This window comes from Trichoderma virens (assembly GCF_000170995.1).
Source record: "Trichoderma virens Gv29-8 chromosome Unknown TRIVIscaffold_3, whole genome shotgun sequence".
Classification (NCBI taxonomy): Eukaryota; Fungi; Ascomycota; class Sordariomycetes; order Hypocreales; family Hypocreaceae; genus Trichoderma; species Trichoderma virens.
Window position 1 is genome coordinate 2,206,046 of NW_014013746.1, and position 19,335 is coordinate 2,225,380.

Below are 19,335 nucleotides of genomic sequence, written 5' to 3' on the forward strand. Positions count from 1 at the left end.
AGAATTGCTGGAGGAGAATGCGCCTGAATCGCTTTGCAACCAAGTCAGCATGGCAGATACAAATGTCTTTCACACACACATATACACACATACCCATACCTATATTTATATGGAAGATCTTTTCTCGGTCTTTTTATTCTAGAGAAGCGAAGATGTGGCGCCGTATGAAAAAAAAAAAAAAAACAATTGAAAGAGGATACTGCAGCAGAGGCTTATTATGAAAATCATAGCTTATAAGTCGCTAATTGCCAGTATGTTTAATAGACACTTCCTTGTTGTCTTGCACTCATGCTTTCTTAGCTAGAAACATTAACAATGGAGAACACAATCATATTATCCTATGCAGATAATAATTCCACTATTTTTTCTTTTCTTTTCTTTCCATTTTTTTGGGGGGGGAAGGAGGCGTACTTAACATACCTACCTACCTACCCTCTACCAGTTCGATTTGGACCTCCAAGGCTAAAGCAAACGAAACAAAACAAAATAACGAGATGCAACGGTAAAGGGGAGAATCGTTGAGCCTTTTTGAACTCTTGATGTTTATATCTACCTAACTACAATCCTCCTTCACGTGATCTCATCATAGCAACTAGTTGTCAAACCGATTGGCTTCTGAGCCGCTGCGCGACGTCTGAATTAACAATTCCTTCTCATATAAATTGTGCATCCCCAAACTTTCTCCTAAATGGCCAGAAAATGCTTCGGTCTAAACTTTTGCTTTTTCTTTTGGATGCAATTACTGCAATATTGATTGCTGGAATACTCGTGACAGGATACTTTACAATCGATAGATCGCAATTTGTGGCAGCATCTTCCCGTGAATCCATCTTCAGCCTGACGCGCTATTATCTCGCGGATCCTTGTCGGGCTCACGCGGACGGTGGCCTTCCACATGGGGGTTGCATCCGCCTGGTACTGATTAATTCAACTGCAGATGGACATATTCTTTTGTCTTGGAATGTATTTCCCCTATCCGCGGCCCCTGCATATCGTGCGTTGAGTTACACTTGGGGCTTTGCTCGGGGAGTGCCTGAATATGAAGATCCTGTCTTCCGCTATGAAGGTCAAGGCGGTGTTTCGACGTCCATGCCGAAGAATCTCCTTTATGCCTTGCTTCGCATTACCAAATTGGATGAAGGAGCGTTTTATTGGATTGATTCCCTATGCATTAACCAGAAGAATACGAGAGAGCGTAGTGAGCAGGTAGCTGCTATGAAGGACATCTACGAACATGCTGCGGCCGTGGATGTCTGGCTTGGGCCCGCTACGGACTCTGAATCCGAAGCAATCCATCGCGTGCTAGACGATCTATCTGCTATGGCACGGAGGTACGGAACCGCTTGGACAACTGGGACAAACACGTCGAGAAGCCTCTTCGTGCAGTACCCGCAACATCTGTTGTCCAACGAGGAATGGGACACCCTCATCAATTTCATGTCGCGACGATGGTTTCATCGACTCTGGACACTACAAGAGTTCGCTTTAGCAAAGAAGATAAGGATCCTTCACGGAGATCATTTTATAAATCAGGATGACCTTCATAACGCAGCGCTGTTTCTGCAAACTCTTGGACTCACCATGGAATTGCAATATGGAAATAACGGGACGGCCGGGACAGCAGTTATGCAACAAAGTATACTCAGGGCATGCCTGGAAGACATGGATCAGCTCAAGAAATTTGTTTCTCAGATCCCATGGGGGGCCAGTGATGAACAAAATGTGCCAGACTACGAATCAGTTTTGGCTTGGGTGTTTTGGCGCAGCGCAACCACATATGCCACAGATCCGAGAGACTTCGTTTATGGAATTCTTGGCCTGGCTGAAGCAATCATGGAGCGCTTGTACAACATAACCAAAGATGCTGATTCATCCGTATTGTCATACAAACCTGTTATTCCAGACTATGGCCTTTCAACTGCCCAGGTTTTCCAAGCTTTCATTCTTCGCCTCATGCATAGCAAACTGGGCATCAGAGCCATTGCTCTAATAACGCCTGGAGTGCAAACGGGCGATAGGCCCGGATATGAGCTCCAACGCCGAAGTGTTCCATCCTGGGTGGACATCAAGCACGAATTGCCTTCATGGGTTCCAAACTTAGCCAACCGTGAACAGTTTTCCTTATCCAATGGTGGTGCTCTTTTCCTGGACAGCTCCAAAAATGATTTTAACGTTCATGGGTCGCCTCTTGCTGTGAAGACGCAACGCTTCCACGTCAAAACTGATAACCTCCATGTCTTTGGCCGCAGGTTGGGTATCTCAAGAGGATCTTCTAGGTTCCCATCAGCCCTGGAATGGGCACCATGTGCTACTTTTCTATGGAACCTATTTGGCCCCTTGGGCCTGCTAGCATCAAAATATCCCACCCGATGCAGGGATAAAGACCCGTCTTCGACACAGTTGTCTCCTGTTGAGGCACTCCTCTCCTGCCTCTCTTTGGGATCTTGGCACCCTGGGAACAAATTCACTTCTCTCAACGGTCCATCTTTGCCAGTATGGAGAATCGAGAGGTTCCTCGTAGACGGCATATCCCAATACTTATGTACGCAGTTGGCCTCCGCCGCTTATAATGAAACTGTCGATCATATCCTTGCGCAAGACCCCCATGATATCATTTATCGTGCGCAATCGGTACATGGAATCGACGAAAAATATCTTTATGACGCTTATAAGCGTTTGAAAATGCCTTCACGAATCTTTGATAAACACGACTTCGTCGGTTGTGTCAGTGAGAATGATGATGCAACTGACTTTTCGCAAACCTGTGCACATCTTATTCGAGAATTTCACTCTGCAAGAAGCAGGGGTGTGTTTGCCATGGAGTTGGACGAAGAGTACTCCAGTCGTCTCTGCGCGTATTCCGGAGCAAGTGACCAGCAGGAAGCAATTAAAGTGCTACTTGGACTCGGCCCCGAGATGATGAGGAAAGACGACGAGATATGGGCGATTCAAGGATCAGAATGGCCGTTTTTACTCCGCCCGCTGTATATTGACGAGGAAAGAAGGCTTCCCGTGATGGAAATGCCATTCGATGAAAACACAAGTGGCTGGCGGAGTCAGACGGTGGAGAGCGCTCATCCGATTAAAGTGTATGAATTGATAGGGGAAGTGTATGTTCACGGCATCATGCATGGTGAGCTCTTCGATGATAGACAGGATTTATCTAATTTTGAGGAGATTGTTATCCGTTGAAAGGCGAGCTTTCTCTTGTGAACAATGGGAAGTATTGAAGAACATTTGGCGACTACTGGGTTCTGGTTAGCACTTGATATGAGGTCTCAACGAGGAGCCAACTACGTTCTCCTCGCTTGAGAAAGATCGAAATTAGAGTCAAACTGTGAATTTTGAGCTTGGTTGGCCATAGATATTCGGTATTCGATGCTGAAAGCAAATATCACTACGTGGTAGGTGCTGGCTGCATTGACTCATAATAAGCAAGTCAGCCAGAAATTAATTGGAAATTTACTGAGTTTTTATTGCTCCTCATCTACTAAGCAATGAAGGGAATGCTAAGATAACTCATAAGATATTGCAAACCGCTTAGATAGTATATTCATTACGAACAAAAGCATAGAACTTTATTCTTTCTGTATGAACTTGTTGTGCACCATCAAGTATGTATCAATGATTCAGGGCAGTTTTTGCCATATGAAGTGTGAACTGAGCAGAGAATTCAAGCCTCCAACCGGTACAGAAGGGTACCGAATCCGAGCTGATCGTAACCACCGCTGTTTGGGCCATAATCTCCGCCACCCCCCTCGGCTCCGCTTCCGTTGGACACAACTAAGTCACGGTACTGCTTCGACCAAGATGCGTTCAGGCCTTTGAGGGAGCCGTAATGGCCATATATCAGTTCCCAAATCGGGCGGATATCGCCTCGGCTCACGTTGCTGATGGTGGTCTGCGTCACGTCGCTGTTGACATAGGTGGTGTAAGGAACATCGAAGCCAAGGTTGTACTTGGCGGCGTATTCCGCTCTAAGAAATCGACCATTATCAGCCTTAATCCATCCTGTGATTTATCGTAAGAGCTGGGACAACAATTCTTACCCAGTCAAGATTCTGTTAGACAGGTAGCCAAACAGGTCATTTCCCTGATTGTATGCCTGTTGAGCAAGCACTCCTAAGAGCGCAAAATCCAGCATGGCGTGGCCCTGGTCCCTTCCGGCCTCTTGGTTTTGCCCCAAGATTTTGTTGCTCCCGGACTCGGTGTATGTCACCCAAATCGTCTTCTCGATAGCGCCGTTGCCTGCGCCGCCCTTGAAATAATTAACGGCTTCATTTGCCATAGTGGCGTTGTCGGACAAAACACCTATAGCATACATTGTACATAGGTTCGCCAGATCCCAGTTGGCCCAGTAGTGATCGATCTTGGCACCGTTGTGATTGACTAGGAAGTCATGGTTCATGGGATAGAACACTTTTTGGAGCATGGTATTCATGGCAGCAAGACCCGGCCAGCCAGAGTAGCCGCGCAGGATCTCGGCTGCGTTGGCTAACTGGTACCCATAGATGCCGCTGGCGAGGAACTTGTCAGAGGTACCGTCAATAAAGGTGAGAGTGCTGCTCCAAGCATCCAGCGTCTTCGCTGCAGCTGTGGCGTAAGCTGTGTCCCCTGTGACTTTCCAGTAGATGGCGTTGGCGTATGCAGAAGCTGCGTCGCGGTACAAGCTGGCATAGTTCTCAGGCGAACCAGTACCGCGATAGACAGTGGGCTTGGGGCTGGGCACGTAGCCAGAGTTGGCATGAGCCACCAACTTGTTCCAACCTGCGTACCACGGATTTGTCTTTGAGTTGACCTTGGATTTGATTCGTGTAAAGTCTGCTTCAGTGTGGAGGAGACCCGGGTGAACGAAGCTAGCGCGGGAATCAAGGGGCCGGGAATCGATGGTGGATGAAGGCGCTGCTTGAGCCAGAGTTGGTAGCGCAAGGCTACAAAGCAACGCTGCAACAAGTGGAGGTGCCATGTTCAGAGTCGTGAGAGGTAGAGAATCCTTTGTTAAGCCTCGAAGCACACTAGTTGATGAGGAATTCAAGAACTATTTCGTTTAAGGATAATTGTTTCATTTATACTACAACTATTCTTCGTCAACCACGAGATCTATCTGCGCTTCGTATTTGGACTGAGCAGATGGCTAAACCGAATGGTCAGTTGAAATCACAATTGGAAATTCCATCACCAGTCGTGATGAGTCCCAGACAAACCCCATAACCAGCATCGGAGGGAGTTTCGGTCCGCAGATGGTCATAAATAGGTACCCCGGATTACCCCGCGAAAAGGTCGAGGAAATAGGAGGGGATCATAGGGTATGCGACAAGGATTTCCCATGGGGAATTTGGTTTTGCATCTAGACCAAAGCTCCTATTGCAGCGGCAATGCATCCCGTGCTGCCATTCCTCAATTGCCGGGCCGAAATAGAGCTGCTTGCCATTTGACAGATGATATCCGGGAATTGCTCCGGGACTTCAGCCGGAGGCCGGCATGCTAAATTTATCCTTAGGTGGTGCGGAGAGGGGATTATGCGGAGAAAGGGAGTAAACAACAAGAAAGGTCGTATCCGGTGCAGATAGCGTTAGGGTTCAGGATCTCGGCTTAATGAGAGGAGAGAAATTGACTAAACATGGCAATGTGGTAATTAATATTGCCCCTGCATCCAGTCGTTTGGGTCCTCGCTTCCTTTCTGGATCTAAGAGCTCTTTTCAACATCCCGTACTTATTGGTATATCTTCGGTCTCTCCACCACCATCAAGATGGTTCTGATTCAGTCGAGTTTTGCTTCTGTGGTAGCCGCATTTGGGCTGTTAGTCAACATCGTCGTGGCCACTGGGCCATTGAACGGCCTTCCCGTGCTCAATGGACCCGTTCCAGTTGTCCCGCAAGTCCTTGGATCAAAAAAGCATGTCGGCGAGTTTATACATCCGGGGCTCTGGCATACGCATGACGATCTTGAGCGCATCCGATTGGGAGTAGTGAAAGGACAAGAGCCATGGAAATCAGCGTACGAAAAATTCAGCGCAGATTCCTTCTCCCAAGCTTCCGTATGTTGGGCTAATCGGCAGATATGAACCTCCATTCTTGTAGACTAGAGGCTGATTGTCGACTATAGTATACTATGCAAGGCCCAAAAAGCGTCATATGCAGAGGTGGGTGTAGCAATAACTACACAACCTTCAGCAACGATGTGCGCGCAGCCTATCAGAATGCATTGATGTGGTATATCACGAAGAACCAGAGCCACTGGGATCGATCTACCACGATCCTGGACGCTTGGGGCACAAATTTGACTTCCATCATCGGCACCGACACTTCTCTTCTCGTTGGCCTTGAAGGAGACATGTTCGCCAATGCGGCAGAGATTATGCGATGGGAAGGAGGCTGGATTGAGGCGGGGGCGAAGGCTTCGGGTGGAAGCGGATTCTCGAATCAACTGTACTGGCTGTTTGCACGTCAATCCATCATTGTTGGCCAGGCAAACTATGGCATGGTTAGCATCAAGGCCCTGCTGTCTTTTGCCGTTTACCTAGACGATGTGACGCTGGTGAGCTTCAGCTTCCCAACCACCAGATGAGACGCTGTGACTGTGACTAACGGACATTGACAGTATAATTACGCGGTATACGCTTTTCAGAATGATCTTTGCGCTGGAGTATATGGAAACTTCCATCCAGAAACGGGACAGAGTGCAGAAACTGGTCGCGACCAGGGCCATGCGCAAGGTGGCCTAGGCTGGACTGCAGAGGCGGCAAGAATCATGCAATCTCAGGGAGCGGATGTGTACTCGCTTGGGGACAACCTTCTGCTCAAGGCCGCAGAATACACAGCTAAATACAACTTGGGCTATGATGTGCCTTACGATCCCAAGTTCTACCGTTGCGAGGCAATTCTGATCAACGGACCGTGGGCCCTACCATCCAACATCAGTCGGGGAGTCGCCAAACCACCGCCTAAAGTTTGGGATGTAAGTTTGCTTTCGATGAAACGGTTTCTCAAATCTTACATTAACCCTAATACAGATTTTATACTATCAATATGTCGTCAAGCGCGGGCTTCGCGCTCCTTATACTACCAAAATGAAGACAACGATCAATGGCCTCGGAGGCGAAGGCAACCGTAAGTATTAGAGCCGACACTAGAGCTCTGACGAACTTCAACTAACTCCACAAAATAGCTGGCACAACCAGCCCTGGCGACCATCCAAGCTGGGGTGATTTGATCTGGTCCTATGACAAAAAGGGCAAGTTTCTCAATGACAACGGAAGGACTATTTGGGGAGGCGGCGAAATTGGGCCTAATGGAAAAGGCATGATTAACTCTGCTTGAATTCGGTAGTGGTGATTCAATAGAACAATAGTATATTTAATAGATCTGCTCAGAATCCAACCTAATCCTGGCCCCTTTCTTCCTAAAGTGGCAGTTGTGTCAACTATGTTCCTCAAATCACAATCTGGATAAAGTTCATTGGCCCAAATGGGACAATTACTTTTAGGTCAGAAAAAACTTCTTGAGTGATAGTCTAGCATAACTCTTGATTGGTTCTGGGTTCGAGAGATACAGGCTGTTGTCCTTGATTATCCTTACACCATCCAATTTATCTGGCAGGTCATAGCTCGCGTTTGGTTTCCACAACTCCGAACACAATGAGAATACAATGAACTGTAGAAATCTAACCCCTCTGATATATCCTGTCGCTACCTAATTTCTCAGTTATTTTTTGGAGAACACTACTACTTTTGTCTGGTTCAAAGCTACGTCGTTCAGTACGAGTTTGTTGCCTCCATGAAAGCCACCTTTTCCAGCCCAAACCTCCCTCACGGAATACTCAGACAAGCTAGATCCTTTCAATCCAGGCAATCCACTGAGAGGAATCGTGATATCTGTAGTGTTCAGCCCATAGTTGAGTGCCAATACTACGTAGCGTGACTTGCCAGAGGCAAGCGGCCCACCCCAAACTTGGACTTCGTTCTCGGTCGATAGTTCGGGCAGGTAGTTGACCGCTACGCCGGCGTCATCCTGGGAGATTGCAATAATCTCCTTGTTTAATAGTATGTCTAGAGACGCCTTATTGATGGTGTTGATGTTGGCGCCGATGATCAGCGGCGACTTGAGCGCGGCCCAGAAAGAGAAATGGGTCTGCTCTTGGTGTAAGTTCATGGTTCCAGTACCGATCTCGAGCATGTCCATGTCACCTAGGCCAAATTAATTGACAATTCTTGAACGTTTTATGGGGAAATACGGCTTACCCCATGAACCAGGTGTTTGGAATCGCGATAATTCTCGCATCTTGCGGATCATTGTCAATACACTGACACCGGCATAACCGGTATTCAGACAGTAAGCAGATCGACAGACACCACTACTATCTTCGCCAAATGCACTCTTAATATCGCCAGAGATTCTGTAGCTATCTGAAAAAGATGCCCAATGCCAGGGAAACTGATTTCCCCATTGACAAAGCGAGTAGAAGATATCGCGGCCAGAACGGTTCAAAGCATCGCCCATGCGCAGGAAACGCTCTTGAGGTGAAACTGTGCCTGCGTGGAAGCCACCACAATTATCAAACTTGAGATAATCTATCTTCCATGACGCATACGTATTAGCATCTCTTTCTTCGTAGCCATAGCTTCCAGGGTAGAAGGCACAGTCATAGATGCCTGCGTCACTTAAGAGGCTCGGTGTTAGTGAGTTAAAGTCTCGGATGGGCGTGGATCACAAACTCACCTATATATCCCAATCTTAAGTCCCAGATCGTGCACGAAGTCTGCCAATGCTCTAATTCCACTGGGAAACCTGGTAGAATTCGGTTGCTGGCGACCTAAGGAATCTCGTGTGAAGGCTTGCCACCCGTCATCCAGATTGACATACTTGTAGCCAGCCCGAGCTAAGCCAGTGTCCACCAAACTCTTTGCGCTTGACTTGATTAACGTCTCGTTTATATTGCTCTTGAATGTGTTCCATGTATTCCACCCTGGCAAATTTTAGCTGTTGTCATCTATGGTGAGTTGATACTCTGCTTACCCATCTGAGGCTTTGTTGGATTTACACTCCCCAGGCATGGCACCGCCAGGAGCCCTGCCAAAAGTATTGTAGCCAACATTGAGGGCGCAAAGACTTGGTAAAAAAAAAAAAAAACCCTTTGATCCCAGAATCTGAAACTTTGGACGGGACTTGGTATCGCCCTCTCGAAGGTACCATATACCTTTACCTTTGCAGTACGGGGCCTGTATCATAATTAGAAAATGCCAACTTGGATTTTCCTCCTTCTGCTCCGGGCCTGGGATTGCCCCGAGACAACCAGACTATGGTAAAATTTGGGGCCAGCTGCAAATACTTGAACCCTGTCCGGGGCATCGTGCGGGGTGGTCGCCGGCTGCAAAGCTCGGACAACGGTATTCTTGTCTTACGCTGCCTGTCTGCCCCTGCTCCACAAGCAGCGCATTTGCCGGCAGCTTCCACCTAAAGAGCTGCCTTCATCTGGGGCCAAAGGCCCGGAAGATAATTGTTACCATCAACTTTTCTCATACAGAGTAATATCGAGGATACGTTTTCTCACCAAGCATGGTGAAGCCCTTCATAGCTTTTCTCTCCCTCTTGGGAAGTCTCGCATTCGCTGATGTAGTTGATCGCGATCCCTTGGAATACATCCCAGCTCCATCTGGCACTTACATCCCACCTAAGGATCCCAGCATCAGCACATTGCTAGACTTTGTCAAGTCGCGAGAGGACCTAAGTATCCTGGCAACAGTGCTAAACGAATGCGCTGGTATGTAGATTTGATGTTATTCCCGCTACTTACTAGCTGAAATACGGCTGCTGATGATTTAATAGGGTTTAGCGAAGCTTTCGATACGGCTCCTTCTTGGTCCTATACCTTCTTCGCTCCTTTAGATACGGCTTTTAGAAATACGGGAGCATACTACTCTACATTCGCGGCCACTCCAAAGGGTAAATGGTGGCTTGGAAATCTACTACAGCACCATTACGTGCCGAATTCTCAACTCATGGTTAAGAACTTCAATACTACGTACACACGCTTTCAGACTGGGACCTTCCTTTTTGTTGGAGCGCAGATCATTGATGGGAACCTTACCCTGAACAAAGTTGCCAGTGTCACTGAGGCAGATATTCCCCTTACGAAGGTAAGGCAATTTCGAAATATGATATTACGCAATTAAACATACATGTTAACGAGCACTTCATAGGGTATCGTTCACATCGTTGATCATTTGTTAGATCCTTCGGCGCAGATATTTGAGGTTGATTTGGCGAAAACCAGCCAGGGTTTTATACCGGGAAGCTGCTCAAATCCAGCTTTACCATACTGCTGAGCCTCAATTCTATGAAGCAGAATGCTTGGCGGATTTGGGCAGCCGTTTAAAGGCGAATGGTGCCTGGATGGCTTACAGCTCGGTAGTTATTGGAAGTTATTAATGCGTTATTTGCTAATTCCTGGCGGATGACTGTAACTACTTTTAGTCGTGCTGTGAATCCAATTCGAGTAATTCAGATTATTGATCTTGCTATGTTGTTTCCTGTGTCCCGTTCTGCACTTACCCCTGCCAGAAAACAGGTTCGATAAATTCAACATAGAGTCTGACATAATTCTCACTCTGCTTGACGGTTATGCCGTTCTTACAAGCGTACAATAAGCCCACATGCAGACCAAATGCACCAGCATGCGTCCTTCTGTAGCTCTGTCGTGCCGTACTACCCGAAGTTTGTAACGTTGGGATGGCGGCCCGACGAGCGGCGAACAAATTCGTTCCCTATTACTTTGTATCATTGGCTAGGAATTGCCCACAATCACGTTATCTGCTAAATATAACCAAATCAGCAACGTGAGTGAGCTGGAATTGCCTACCGAGGCAGCTTTAATGGCCATGATTACGAAACTGTAATATTTGCCGAGGTCTTTTGCAGAGACGCAAATTCACTTTGTAGAGTTTTCTTCATATTATCTAGGTAGGTACCTAGTATGGAGTAAGTCAGCGAGATTATATAAACATATACCGGCAATAATGGGCGGCAACTTCTAAATCTTACGGGAGACGTGGAAAGTATGAAGAGCATGGGCGAAAGGAGGAAATAGAATTGAGAAGTCGGTTTCTGTTACACAATCAAGCTGATGCAATATTTGATTTAGTGGTAACACCAGTCACCAATGTGTCGCTCTAGCCGGGGTGCCTAGTGCGAGAGCGTTTAGTGAGAGTACATCACCGGAAAGAACTATATATGCGATGCGATGGCGGGTTAATGTTTTCACTTATAACGCACATGTTTCTACTTTATTAGTCACCTGATTATATACCAAGTTGTTGGGCAACAAATCATGTCTGCTAAGTTTGACTTTGTCGTTGTTGGAGGTACGCAGTAGTACTCAAACCACACTACGTGCACACACGCTCCGTGCCGCGGTTTTATCCATGAAATGTAATTATAACGATTTCTCTCTCTTTAGCGGGTCCAGCTGGCTGTTTGATAGCGAGCAAGCTCGCCGCCTCTGCTGCACGTCCAACTGTCGCGCTTATCGAGGCCGGATCCGAATCGACCGCCTCCCCGTTGACGGCTAAACGATTTCAAGTTCTAGCCGAGAGTCCAGAACATGATTATGGCTATACGACAACGACCCAGTCGTCGCTTGGCGGTCGAGAGATCACCCTGAATCGGGGCAAAGGGCTGGGTGGATCGACACTCATCAACTTCCAAGTATGGCAAATCGGCGCGCGGGACGAGTTTGAAGAGTGGGCAAGGCTCGTTGGCGACGATGACTGGAAGTTTGATCAAGTCTTGAAGCGGCTCCAGCAGGTAAGCGTGTTTTCTCTACACGCACTTGAATTGTAAGATAAACAAGGAATTTTGACGAATCATAACCAAAGCTCGAAGAATATGACGATCAAGTCGGGCCAGATTGGAAAACCTTCAACAACCCAGATCCTAATACCCATGGCAAATCAGGGTATGGCTAATATCATGACAGTCCAATATTCAGTATCTTAGCAAAGCACTAACAGCATCATAGAAACATCGGAGTCAGCGTTGGGCCCGTCGAGGACGAGTCTCAATGGCTTATTAAAGCAGCCATAGAACGGGGGGTATGGCCCGAGTTAGACAACGTAAATGATCACTGTTAATGGCTAACACATATATATAGCACAATAAATCTTTCGATCTCAATAATGGCGATCTCATTGGCTGGTCATTCATTGCCTCTTCTACCAAAGATGCCACACGTGTGACAGGCGCCACTGCGTTCCTGGCCAATGATCAAAGACCAGACAACTTGACCATTCTCACAGAAACCCGCATCGTGAAGATTATGTTCGCAGGCAACCGTGCTGTTGGCGTGGTCAAAGAGGATGGAACTAAGAGTATTATCTGAGCCCATTCATCATCTAATCTTCCTTGCTTTGCTAATGTGGATTCTACCATAGTCGAGGCTATAAAAGAAGTAGTTCTTTGCGCCGGATCCATAGATAGCCCACGTCTTCTTCAACTCTCTGGTGTGGGTTCACAAACAGATCTCGACGCTCTTGGTATCCCTGTCGTCAAAAATCTCCAACACGTCGGCAAAAATCTTTCTGACCATTACGTCTCGTTCCTGTCCTTTTCAACCAAGAAAGAGTACTCGCAGCGCGCATACGTGGAGAGAAACTTTGCACAAGCTGCCGAACAGTATGCCAAGGACAAAACTGGACCCCTGGCTATATACCAGGCGTCAATCCCCTGTGGATACATGCAGGATGTTCCAGGTTTTGACAGCCCCGAGTTTAAGTGTCTCCTCGCAGATGCCCGTGAGCTCTTAGTCAAGAAGACAGTCCCCAGCTACGAGATTATTGTAAGTCGATCGATACAAGTTCCTTTGTTTTGCTGCTACAGCATCGAGAAGAATTACTAATAGATTCCAGTCGGGTCCTCTCGTGCCCCCTAATTATATATGCCAGGAAGACGAGAGTTACTGCACACTCTTTATCGTGCCCACCAGGCCTCAGTCCACTGGTTCGGTTAAACTTGCGTCTTCAAATCCCAAGGAGGCGCCGTTAATTAATCCCAACTATTTGGATGTTCCATACGACTCTGTAGTGCTGCGCAATGCTATTCGTGAAGGGTTGGCGTTGTGGAAGACGGAAACCTTGAAGCCGTTTTATGTCAAGGATATCTTGGCCCCACCATCGGAGAGTGATGAGGATATTGATGTGAGTGGCATTCATGTTTCATATATTCCAGGCCCTATAGTCATGTTTCCTTCACCTATACAAATGACAATCCTCAAAATGGCCAACCGCTGACCTTAAGCAGGCCTATATCAGAGCTGCTGGCGGTTCGTTATGGCATCCATGCTGCACTGTGAGAATGGGCAAGTCGGAACAAGAAAGCTGTGTCGACAACAACTTCAGGGTTCATGGCCTTGAGGGTCTGCGTGTGGCTGATGCTAGTGTATTTCCAATTTTACCATCTGGACGTAAGTTTACTACATGAAAGGCTATTTTCCATTAGTTGACTGTGCTGACTTGCCCATATAGATACGCAAGCTCCTGCATACCTTGTTGGCCAGTACGCGTTCGAAAAGCTATCTCGCGAGTACAATCTGTAGTCATCATGTGAAAGCAGCTTTAAAATGGACGACAGTGATGACAATATCTGTTACACATGTTTTCTTGTACAATGCATGCCGCTATAGATATGAGGCTTGTGTGTCACAGTTCTTACAGAATTTTTTTGATTGTCATGTTTGGAATGGGCGATGTTCGGTTGCATTATGCCTTACCTTTCCAGCGCAAATTGCCTTTTCAGGAAATTACTTGTTTTGGTTCGTTTTGTGGAGATGCCCACACAGCCGAATTCCGTGACGCCCAAGTGTCCGATTCCGCTCCGTAAACCGCCTCGGTATTCTCATTGCTCAGCTCCGTAGACCGCTTCGGCATTCTCAACTGTTCCGCTCCGTAGACTACTTCGGTAATCTAGCCTGTTTCGTGGAATTTGAATGGATTAACTCTCTCTCCTCAGGGACTGGAGAGCAGCTCCGTCAATTTTGAAACAGCTAACCTGATTAGTTGTTGAATTGCCAAGCTGGGCTCTACGATTCTTGTCAAATTTCCACTAATGATGATTCCTTGTACCTGATGTTCAAAGGGGTTTGACAATGAACAAGGTATGGATCGATCGTGAAGATTTCAATAAGAGGTGATAAAGTAGTAGACAGAGGAACAAAGCGCCTAGGATGTTACAATATTTAAACAGGTTTATCCGCAAGGGCAATACGCTCAATGGGATATCCGAACTCACTCAACAACTCATACGCGTTTCCAAACATCATTCACAAGCATAATCCATATTCAAATCATAATGGAAACTCATCAGACAACTCCGACCCAGTATATCACCGCTATTGATGGTGTCAAATATGCCTACCGGCGAATTGGCTCTTCAGAGGGCATTCCTCTTGTAATGCATGGATTTTTCCGTTCCAACATGGATTTTTGGGATCCTATCCTCATCAACAATCTCGCAGAAAAACGACCAGTGATTCTCTTTGATCAATCCGGCGTGGGTCGTAGTAGCGGTACAATCCCTACGACGTATCAAGGCTGGGCAGACTGTCAGATCAATCTCACAAATGCTCTTGGTATCAACCGCTACGATGTTGCCGGTTTCTCGATGGGAGGCCTTTCTGCTCAACTGGTGGCCTTGACAGTACCGCATCAGGTCCGAAAGTTAGTGCTGATGGGTACCACTGCTGCAGCTCCTCGTGAAGCATCGGACATTGGTGGAATTGTTTGGCCGCGTGAAATCCCCCAGCCTGAGCCTATGGCTGTTCTTACAAACTCTGAAATTGCTGCGGCAGGAGTGCACCATGCTATTGCATTTTCGTTCTTTTACCAGACCGATGCCGGCCGGGAAGCAGCACAAGGTTGGTGGGACCGCGTCAATGAACGAAAGGTCGACGGCGAAGCCCCTCTTCTAGAGTTTGTTGACCCTGAAGGCACTGCTCGGCAAGTTGAGGCTGTGATCCACTGGAGCACGCCAGAGGGAATCGATGCATACGATCGCCTGAGCGACCTGAAAATGCCAGTTCTGGTTATGAATGGCGATGATGACCTTCTTGTACCATCGAGCCGTAGCTGGGAGTTAGCTAAGAGAATTCCTAGCTCTCAACTCATTATCTATCCTAAGGCTGGACATGGCTTTTTGTATCAGTACGGTGAACTCACTGCTATGCATGTGAATATGTTTCTGGATGGATTCGGTGCCTTGCACGGAGACGAGTAGAGGGTTTGCCGAATTCCATGCGATTGAGACTAGATATAGACAAATAGAGGGTTCTTAATTGAATTAGCTAGTTAATTGAGCCCAAATCGCATTTGTATGTTTCCCATGGACAAATTCAATCCATAGTATACTCCTCAGTTCATTCTGAAAAGTATATTTACCATCTTCTCCTCTCATATCTTGCGATAAACATTCAGCCAGAGATGAGATGAACCATTGCTTTTCGGGTGTTCCATCTGCGGCAGCCAGGCAACCTATGAATAGCTTCCATCTCGTCAAGGGCATTGGTGTCAATAGGCAACTTTCCATATAAGACTGCAATTTCCTGACAAGAGTCGTTGAAGTTATGACGAATCGTTCAAACATGCATGTTAATGACTTCATGTAAAGAATAAGACAGATTCGAAATGCGTTGTGACACTCGCTCATATGATGAGAGGCACAAAGAAGCAAGCGCTGGAGAAGGCCAAAAACGGTTGAATCCATGTATTCGGGATTGAGTTTTGTCTGTCGCATCATGGCATCCTGGAGTGCGTCGCTCATTGCTGAGATGTCGTGGAACATGCTGGCTAAATCCATGACCATTTCACGTGAACAGGGAAGCTTAGCTGGGTCAATTACATTCGTTTTGCCAGAAGAAACACCAGTAGTGTCTATGAGATCAGACAAAAGTTGGGTGTTTGGAATGTTGTCAGAGTCGACAGCAATTTCCAGGATGCCCCTAATAGTTGTTACTGCCTTGCTGCAAAATATGGGTCTTTGCGATCTCTTACCGATACATCTTTGACCTGAGTCTCTCATCAATGCTAGATAACCCTCCTCGAATGCTGACTAGTTCTGCCAGCCCTCGGGCATGGACCCATGATTTCTCAAGGTCACCTAATGAGTTCTAATGAATATCTTCGGATAAGTTCCTTGACCCCAATGATAGTACCAAGAGAGAGAACTTACGCTCCACATAGCTAGACAGGCAATTGCTCCCAATGTCTCATCAGTCTGGAAGTACCCTGTAGATATTCTATGATTCAGCCTCTGTAAGGCCTCATTTAGCAAGCTGCGAGCATCTTGCAAAGTAATATTATTTTGGGTGATCTTTGCAATGGCCATTGCGGCAAATGACAGAAAGATGTAGCAGCAAACATCATCCGCCAACATTAGAGGGAACCAGTGTTGCTTGGCAGGATTGAATGAAAAGAGATATGACAGCGGGTATGTATCTGTTGCAATAACGTGGAAGTCTATAAAATGAGTAAGTAGCTCCGCAGTGAACAACACCAGTATTCGCTTACAGTAATTAATATACAGAACGACATGGTGTGACAACGATGGGGGCATCCTATCCGACAAAGCTGGTATTGCAAGATTCAGCGCTTCGTGGTTAGACATTCCGTGTAGTCTTGGCGCATGAACCACGGTGAGCTGGCTTTGATTACCATGCACCACTCGTCTGGCATTTTTTGACTGATGCCGTGGCTGACTCGACGATTGGCGAAGCGTAGACTCCTTTCGGGCATGAAACGTGGTGATTGTTTTCATATACGATGGTTTCTTCTTCCTTCGAGGTTGTTTTTCTTGCCTGTTGCAGTCGATAAACTGAATTTTCGCTGCGTTTGTGTTTTTCCTCCTCCCAATTGATTCGGATGAGATACCTGTGTTACCGCTGGGTTGGAGGGCGGCCCGTAAGTTCCTAGGCTGTGTCTGCCACTGAGAAATCCTACCGAGACTGTTTCCGTCATGGATCCTATGAATAAGATAGAGGGACTTTTCTGGGAAAAGAATATTCTCTCCATAACCAGCCATTATGCCTTTTTATTAGCGAGCAACTGCTCTACTCGTATGTTTTCTGGTTTCCCGCACGCTGAGAATTCAATGACTGAGCAGACCGTAAAGTAATAGAACGAGAACACGGAGACGGAGTAAACATGACCACCATTTGACCGTTCTCCAGGATGGCTGGTGGGGCAGCGGAGTCTCATCGCCGACATTACTAAGGCATGTCCGTATTTACCAGCCACTCGCACTCAAGAGGTCTGATTTAATAGCATCACCTTGGCCAACTAGCCTCATACGTTTTACTTCAGCACTAGGGATTACTATGTATAGCTCACGTTTTACTCAGTTATCATTATGCAAATTTATCGTCCAAGGTTTATGTAGGCTCCTATATTTACTATATATATTAATTTCTTACATCTAGCTGAATTTTGTAATATTCTTACTATTTCCAACTGAATAACGCGGCACCAGGCATGGCAGTGATAATTGACAATAGGCTCCCATCTTCCTGCAATACTGTCTCCTCTACAGGCTTTATTGGCATTATCTCTGGGCAATCATTATAATGATGTAATGCTTCTACCAATCCCAGAGTCTGCTCAGTCCCAGTATCGTTAACACTAGTGCTGAACTGAGCCCCCGATAAAAGACACTCTGCCTCCGAGGCGGAGCTCTCATTAATGTTCCGCTCTATCAGAATCCGGATCTTGAGCGCCAGCGCCTGGCAGGCCTGGTAAATTTGCTGGAACTGTCTGTTCTGTAATTTTTCAGCTATCGGTTCTAATGATTCTATTGTGGTCTCGATAAGTCTCTGGTCTTCCACAAGCATCTCGTGCTGAGGCTCTGTCAGATTGTTCATTAGGAGAAGCAGGAGTCCGGTGACTCTACCACAAAGGGTGGACCTGTGTATTGTGGCTATCGTTAATGTTTGTCCCAATATTGTAACTGTAGCTTCCTGTCTCCATTCATCGTGGCATCTTACCAGATTAATGATTCCCCGTGTGCCGACATACTGTCCAGAAGTTTCATGCAGGCCCGTGAAGAGCCAACCAATTTAGACCAGGATCTTGGTAGGGATGGCTGTGGGCTAGTGATGGCACATCTAATCGGCTCGTCGATGATAATTGCGCTGCGTCGGAGGATACTCTGTATCCACTGCTGGTTATGTGAGTGAGCCCGATGTATCATAGCCAAGGTGTGGAGATAAGTCCAATGGAGGGCGGCTAGGTGTTGTACGGTCCCTGGTGGAGCGGATTCAAGGATCGAGTCCGGCGTAAATTCCCTGGGTAAGTTTTGTTCCCATTGATAGAGCGTGCATTCGATTGAATGAACAAATTGTTCTTTCACGGCAGGCTGCAGCTTATCCGCTGTCACTGAATACAACCAGTCGTACACCTTCCCCTGAATGATTCCGAGCTGTACTCGAAAGAGGAAGAAGTTTATTTTGCTCGTACCTTGACGGCTGTAGACAACCCCGGCGCCATCAATAGGATCGGATTCGGGCAGGTCAATATCTGTCCATGCATCGGAAAGCAGAGGCGGATGCTGCGCTCGTAAACTGATATTTTTATCCAAGACATAAGCAATCCAGAACAAGCGGTTGCGCTGCCTGATATCTGTTTGACTAAGGTTTGCTTGTGTCGATCGACTATAGAGTCTCAGTCTATGCACCAGCGTGACAGCAGTCGCGGCCAAGACACTGGCAGGCTGGGGATCGGGCGATTCCTGGAAAATGATACAGAGGCCAAGAACGATCTGCGCGCTGAGGATGTCTTCTTCGCGACTAACTATCTCATCAAGGACCGATTGTGCATTCTTGACAAATGCTGCTAGTGTCAAACTCCCCTGAGTGGCAACGGGTGGCTGGAGGAGTAAACCAAGCGCAAGAACAACATTAATGGACGCCCATGTAGCCGGATCACGTTGAAATGGAGTATAGTACCAACTACGTAGCATCTGCATGAACGTTGTCTGGTCAAATAAAGGTAGGAGACGATTTGTGGACTGGAAGTAATCCTCCACGATGGGTAAAATGTCGAGGAGTGGTGGAAGAGTCCATTCATCTTCCTGTCCACCACTCAATGGAGAGATCATTGGAATGTCTTCAATGGCCGGCTCAATGCCATCTCTCTTCGAAGACGTATCAATTTGCGCCATTAGTCCCTCGAGCATAGACTCCACACGGTTCACGCGAGCCTCAAGGGACTCAACCCTAGGAGCCCTATCGACTATCAGTCTTAATTTGTTCAACATCAGAGCTCGTCATTTGGCGTTTTCTCACTTACGAGCTAACTC

At 46.9% G+C, this 19,335-nt stretch overlaps 9 protein-coding genes across 9 annotated transcripts; 5 read left to right on the forward strand and 4 right to left on the reverse strand.

Annotated features, from left to right (window-relative positions):
• Positions 1-906: 906 nt before the first annotated feature.
• On the forward strand, positions 907-1,302 carry TRIVIDRAFT_138476 (uncharacterized protein; the record flags this gene model as incomplete). The annotated part of the gene is made up of 1 exon (XM_014104492.1): positions 907-1,302. A coding segment is annotated over one exon (396 nt), but the record flags the coding sequence as incomplete, so codon positions are not given.
• A 2,371-nt stretch (positions 1,303-3,673) lies between these two features.
• TRIVIDRAFT_189494 (uncharacterized protein) lies at positions 3,674-4,966 on the reverse strand (the record flags this gene model as incomplete). The annotated part of the gene is made up of 3 exons (XM_014104493.1): positions 3,674-3,977; positions 4,050-4,902; positions 4,936-4,966. The coding sequence occupies 3 exons, from the start codon at positions 4,964-4,966 to the stop codon at positions 3,674-3,676; spliced, it is 1,188 nt and encodes a 395-aa protein (XP_013959968.1).
• Positions 4,967-5,750: 784 nt separating this feature from the next.
• TRIVIDRAFT_32074 (uncharacterized protein) lies at positions 5,751-7,320 on the forward strand (the record flags this gene model as incomplete). The annotated part of the gene is made up of 5 exons (XM_014104494.1): positions 5,751-6,038; positions 6,107-6,538; positions 6,602-6,958; positions 7,014-7,110; positions 7,169-7,320. The coding sequence occupies 5 exons, from the start codon at positions 5,751-5,753 to the stop codon at positions 7,318-7,320; spliced, it is 1,326 nt and encodes a 441-aa protein (XP_013959969.1).
• Positions 7,321-7,704: 384 nt separating this feature from the next.
• TRIVIDRAFT_62436 (glycoside hydrolase family 27 protein) lies at positions 7,705-9,094 on the reverse strand (the record flags this gene model as incomplete). The annotated part of the gene is made up of 4 exons (XM_014104614.1): positions 7,705-8,186; positions 8,241-8,659; positions 8,719-8,965; positions 9,016-9,094. 4 exons carry the CDS (start codon positions 9,092-9,094, stop codon positions 7,705-7,707), a joined length of 1,227 nt encoding a protein of 408 aa, XP_013960089.1.
• Positions 9,095-9,555: 461 nt separating this feature from the next.
• On the forward strand, positions 9,556-10,325 carry TRIVIDRAFT_62437 (uncharacterized protein; the record flags this gene model as incomplete). Its single annotated transcript, XM_014104495.1, has 3 exons — positions 9,556-9,760; positions 9,826-10,136; positions 10,200-10,325. 3 exons carry the CDS (start codon positions 9,556-9,558, stop codon positions 10,323-10,325), a joined length of 642 nt encoding a protein of 213 aa, XP_013959970.1.
• Positions 10,326-11,326: 1,001 nt separating this feature from the next.
• Positions 11,327-13,588, forward strand: TRIVIDRAFT_144009 (uncharacterized protein; the record flags this gene model as incomplete). The annotated part of the gene is made up of 9 exons (XM_014104496.1): positions 11,327-11,360; positions 11,456-11,802; positions 11,874-11,953; positions 12,032-12,110; positions 12,149-12,365; positions 12,429-12,850; positions 12,903-13,190; positions 13,294-13,456; positions 13,518-13,588. The coding sequence occupies 9 exons, from the start codon at positions 11,327-11,329 to the stop codon at positions 13,586-13,588; spliced, it is 1,701 nt and encodes a 566-aa protein (XP_013959971.1).
• Positions 13,589-14,340: 752 nt separating this feature from the next.
• TRIVIDRAFT_32497 (uncharacterized protein) lies at positions 14,341-15,264 on the forward strand (the record flags this gene model as incomplete). The annotated part of the gene is made up of 1 exon (XM_014104497.1): positions 14,341-15,264. One exon carries the CDS (start codon positions 14,341-14,343, stop codon positions 15,262-15,264), a length of 924 nt encoding a protein of 307 aa, XP_013959972.1.
• A 72-nt stretch (positions 15,265-15,336) lies between these two features.
• TRIVIDRAFT_13806 (uncharacterized protein) lies at positions 15,337-17,064 on the reverse strand (the record flags this gene model as incomplete). Its single annotated transcript, XM_014103798.1, has 5 exons — positions 15,337-15,985; positions 16,038-16,153; positions 16,216-16,502; positions 16,554-16,741; positions 16,805-17,064. Coding segments are annotated over 5 exons (1,500 nt in total), but the record flags the coding sequence as incomplete, so codon positions are not given.
• A 631-nt stretch (positions 17,065-17,695) lies between these two features.
• On the reverse strand, positions 17,696-19,110 carry TRIVIDRAFT_115607 (uncharacterized protein; the record flags this gene model as incomplete). Its single annotated transcript, XM_014104498.1, has 2 exons — positions 17,696-17,942; positions 18,023-19,110. Coding segments are annotated over 2 exons (1,335 nt in total), but the record flags the coding sequence as incomplete, so codon positions are not given.
• Between the last annotated feature and the right edge of the window lie 225 nt (positions 19,111-19,335).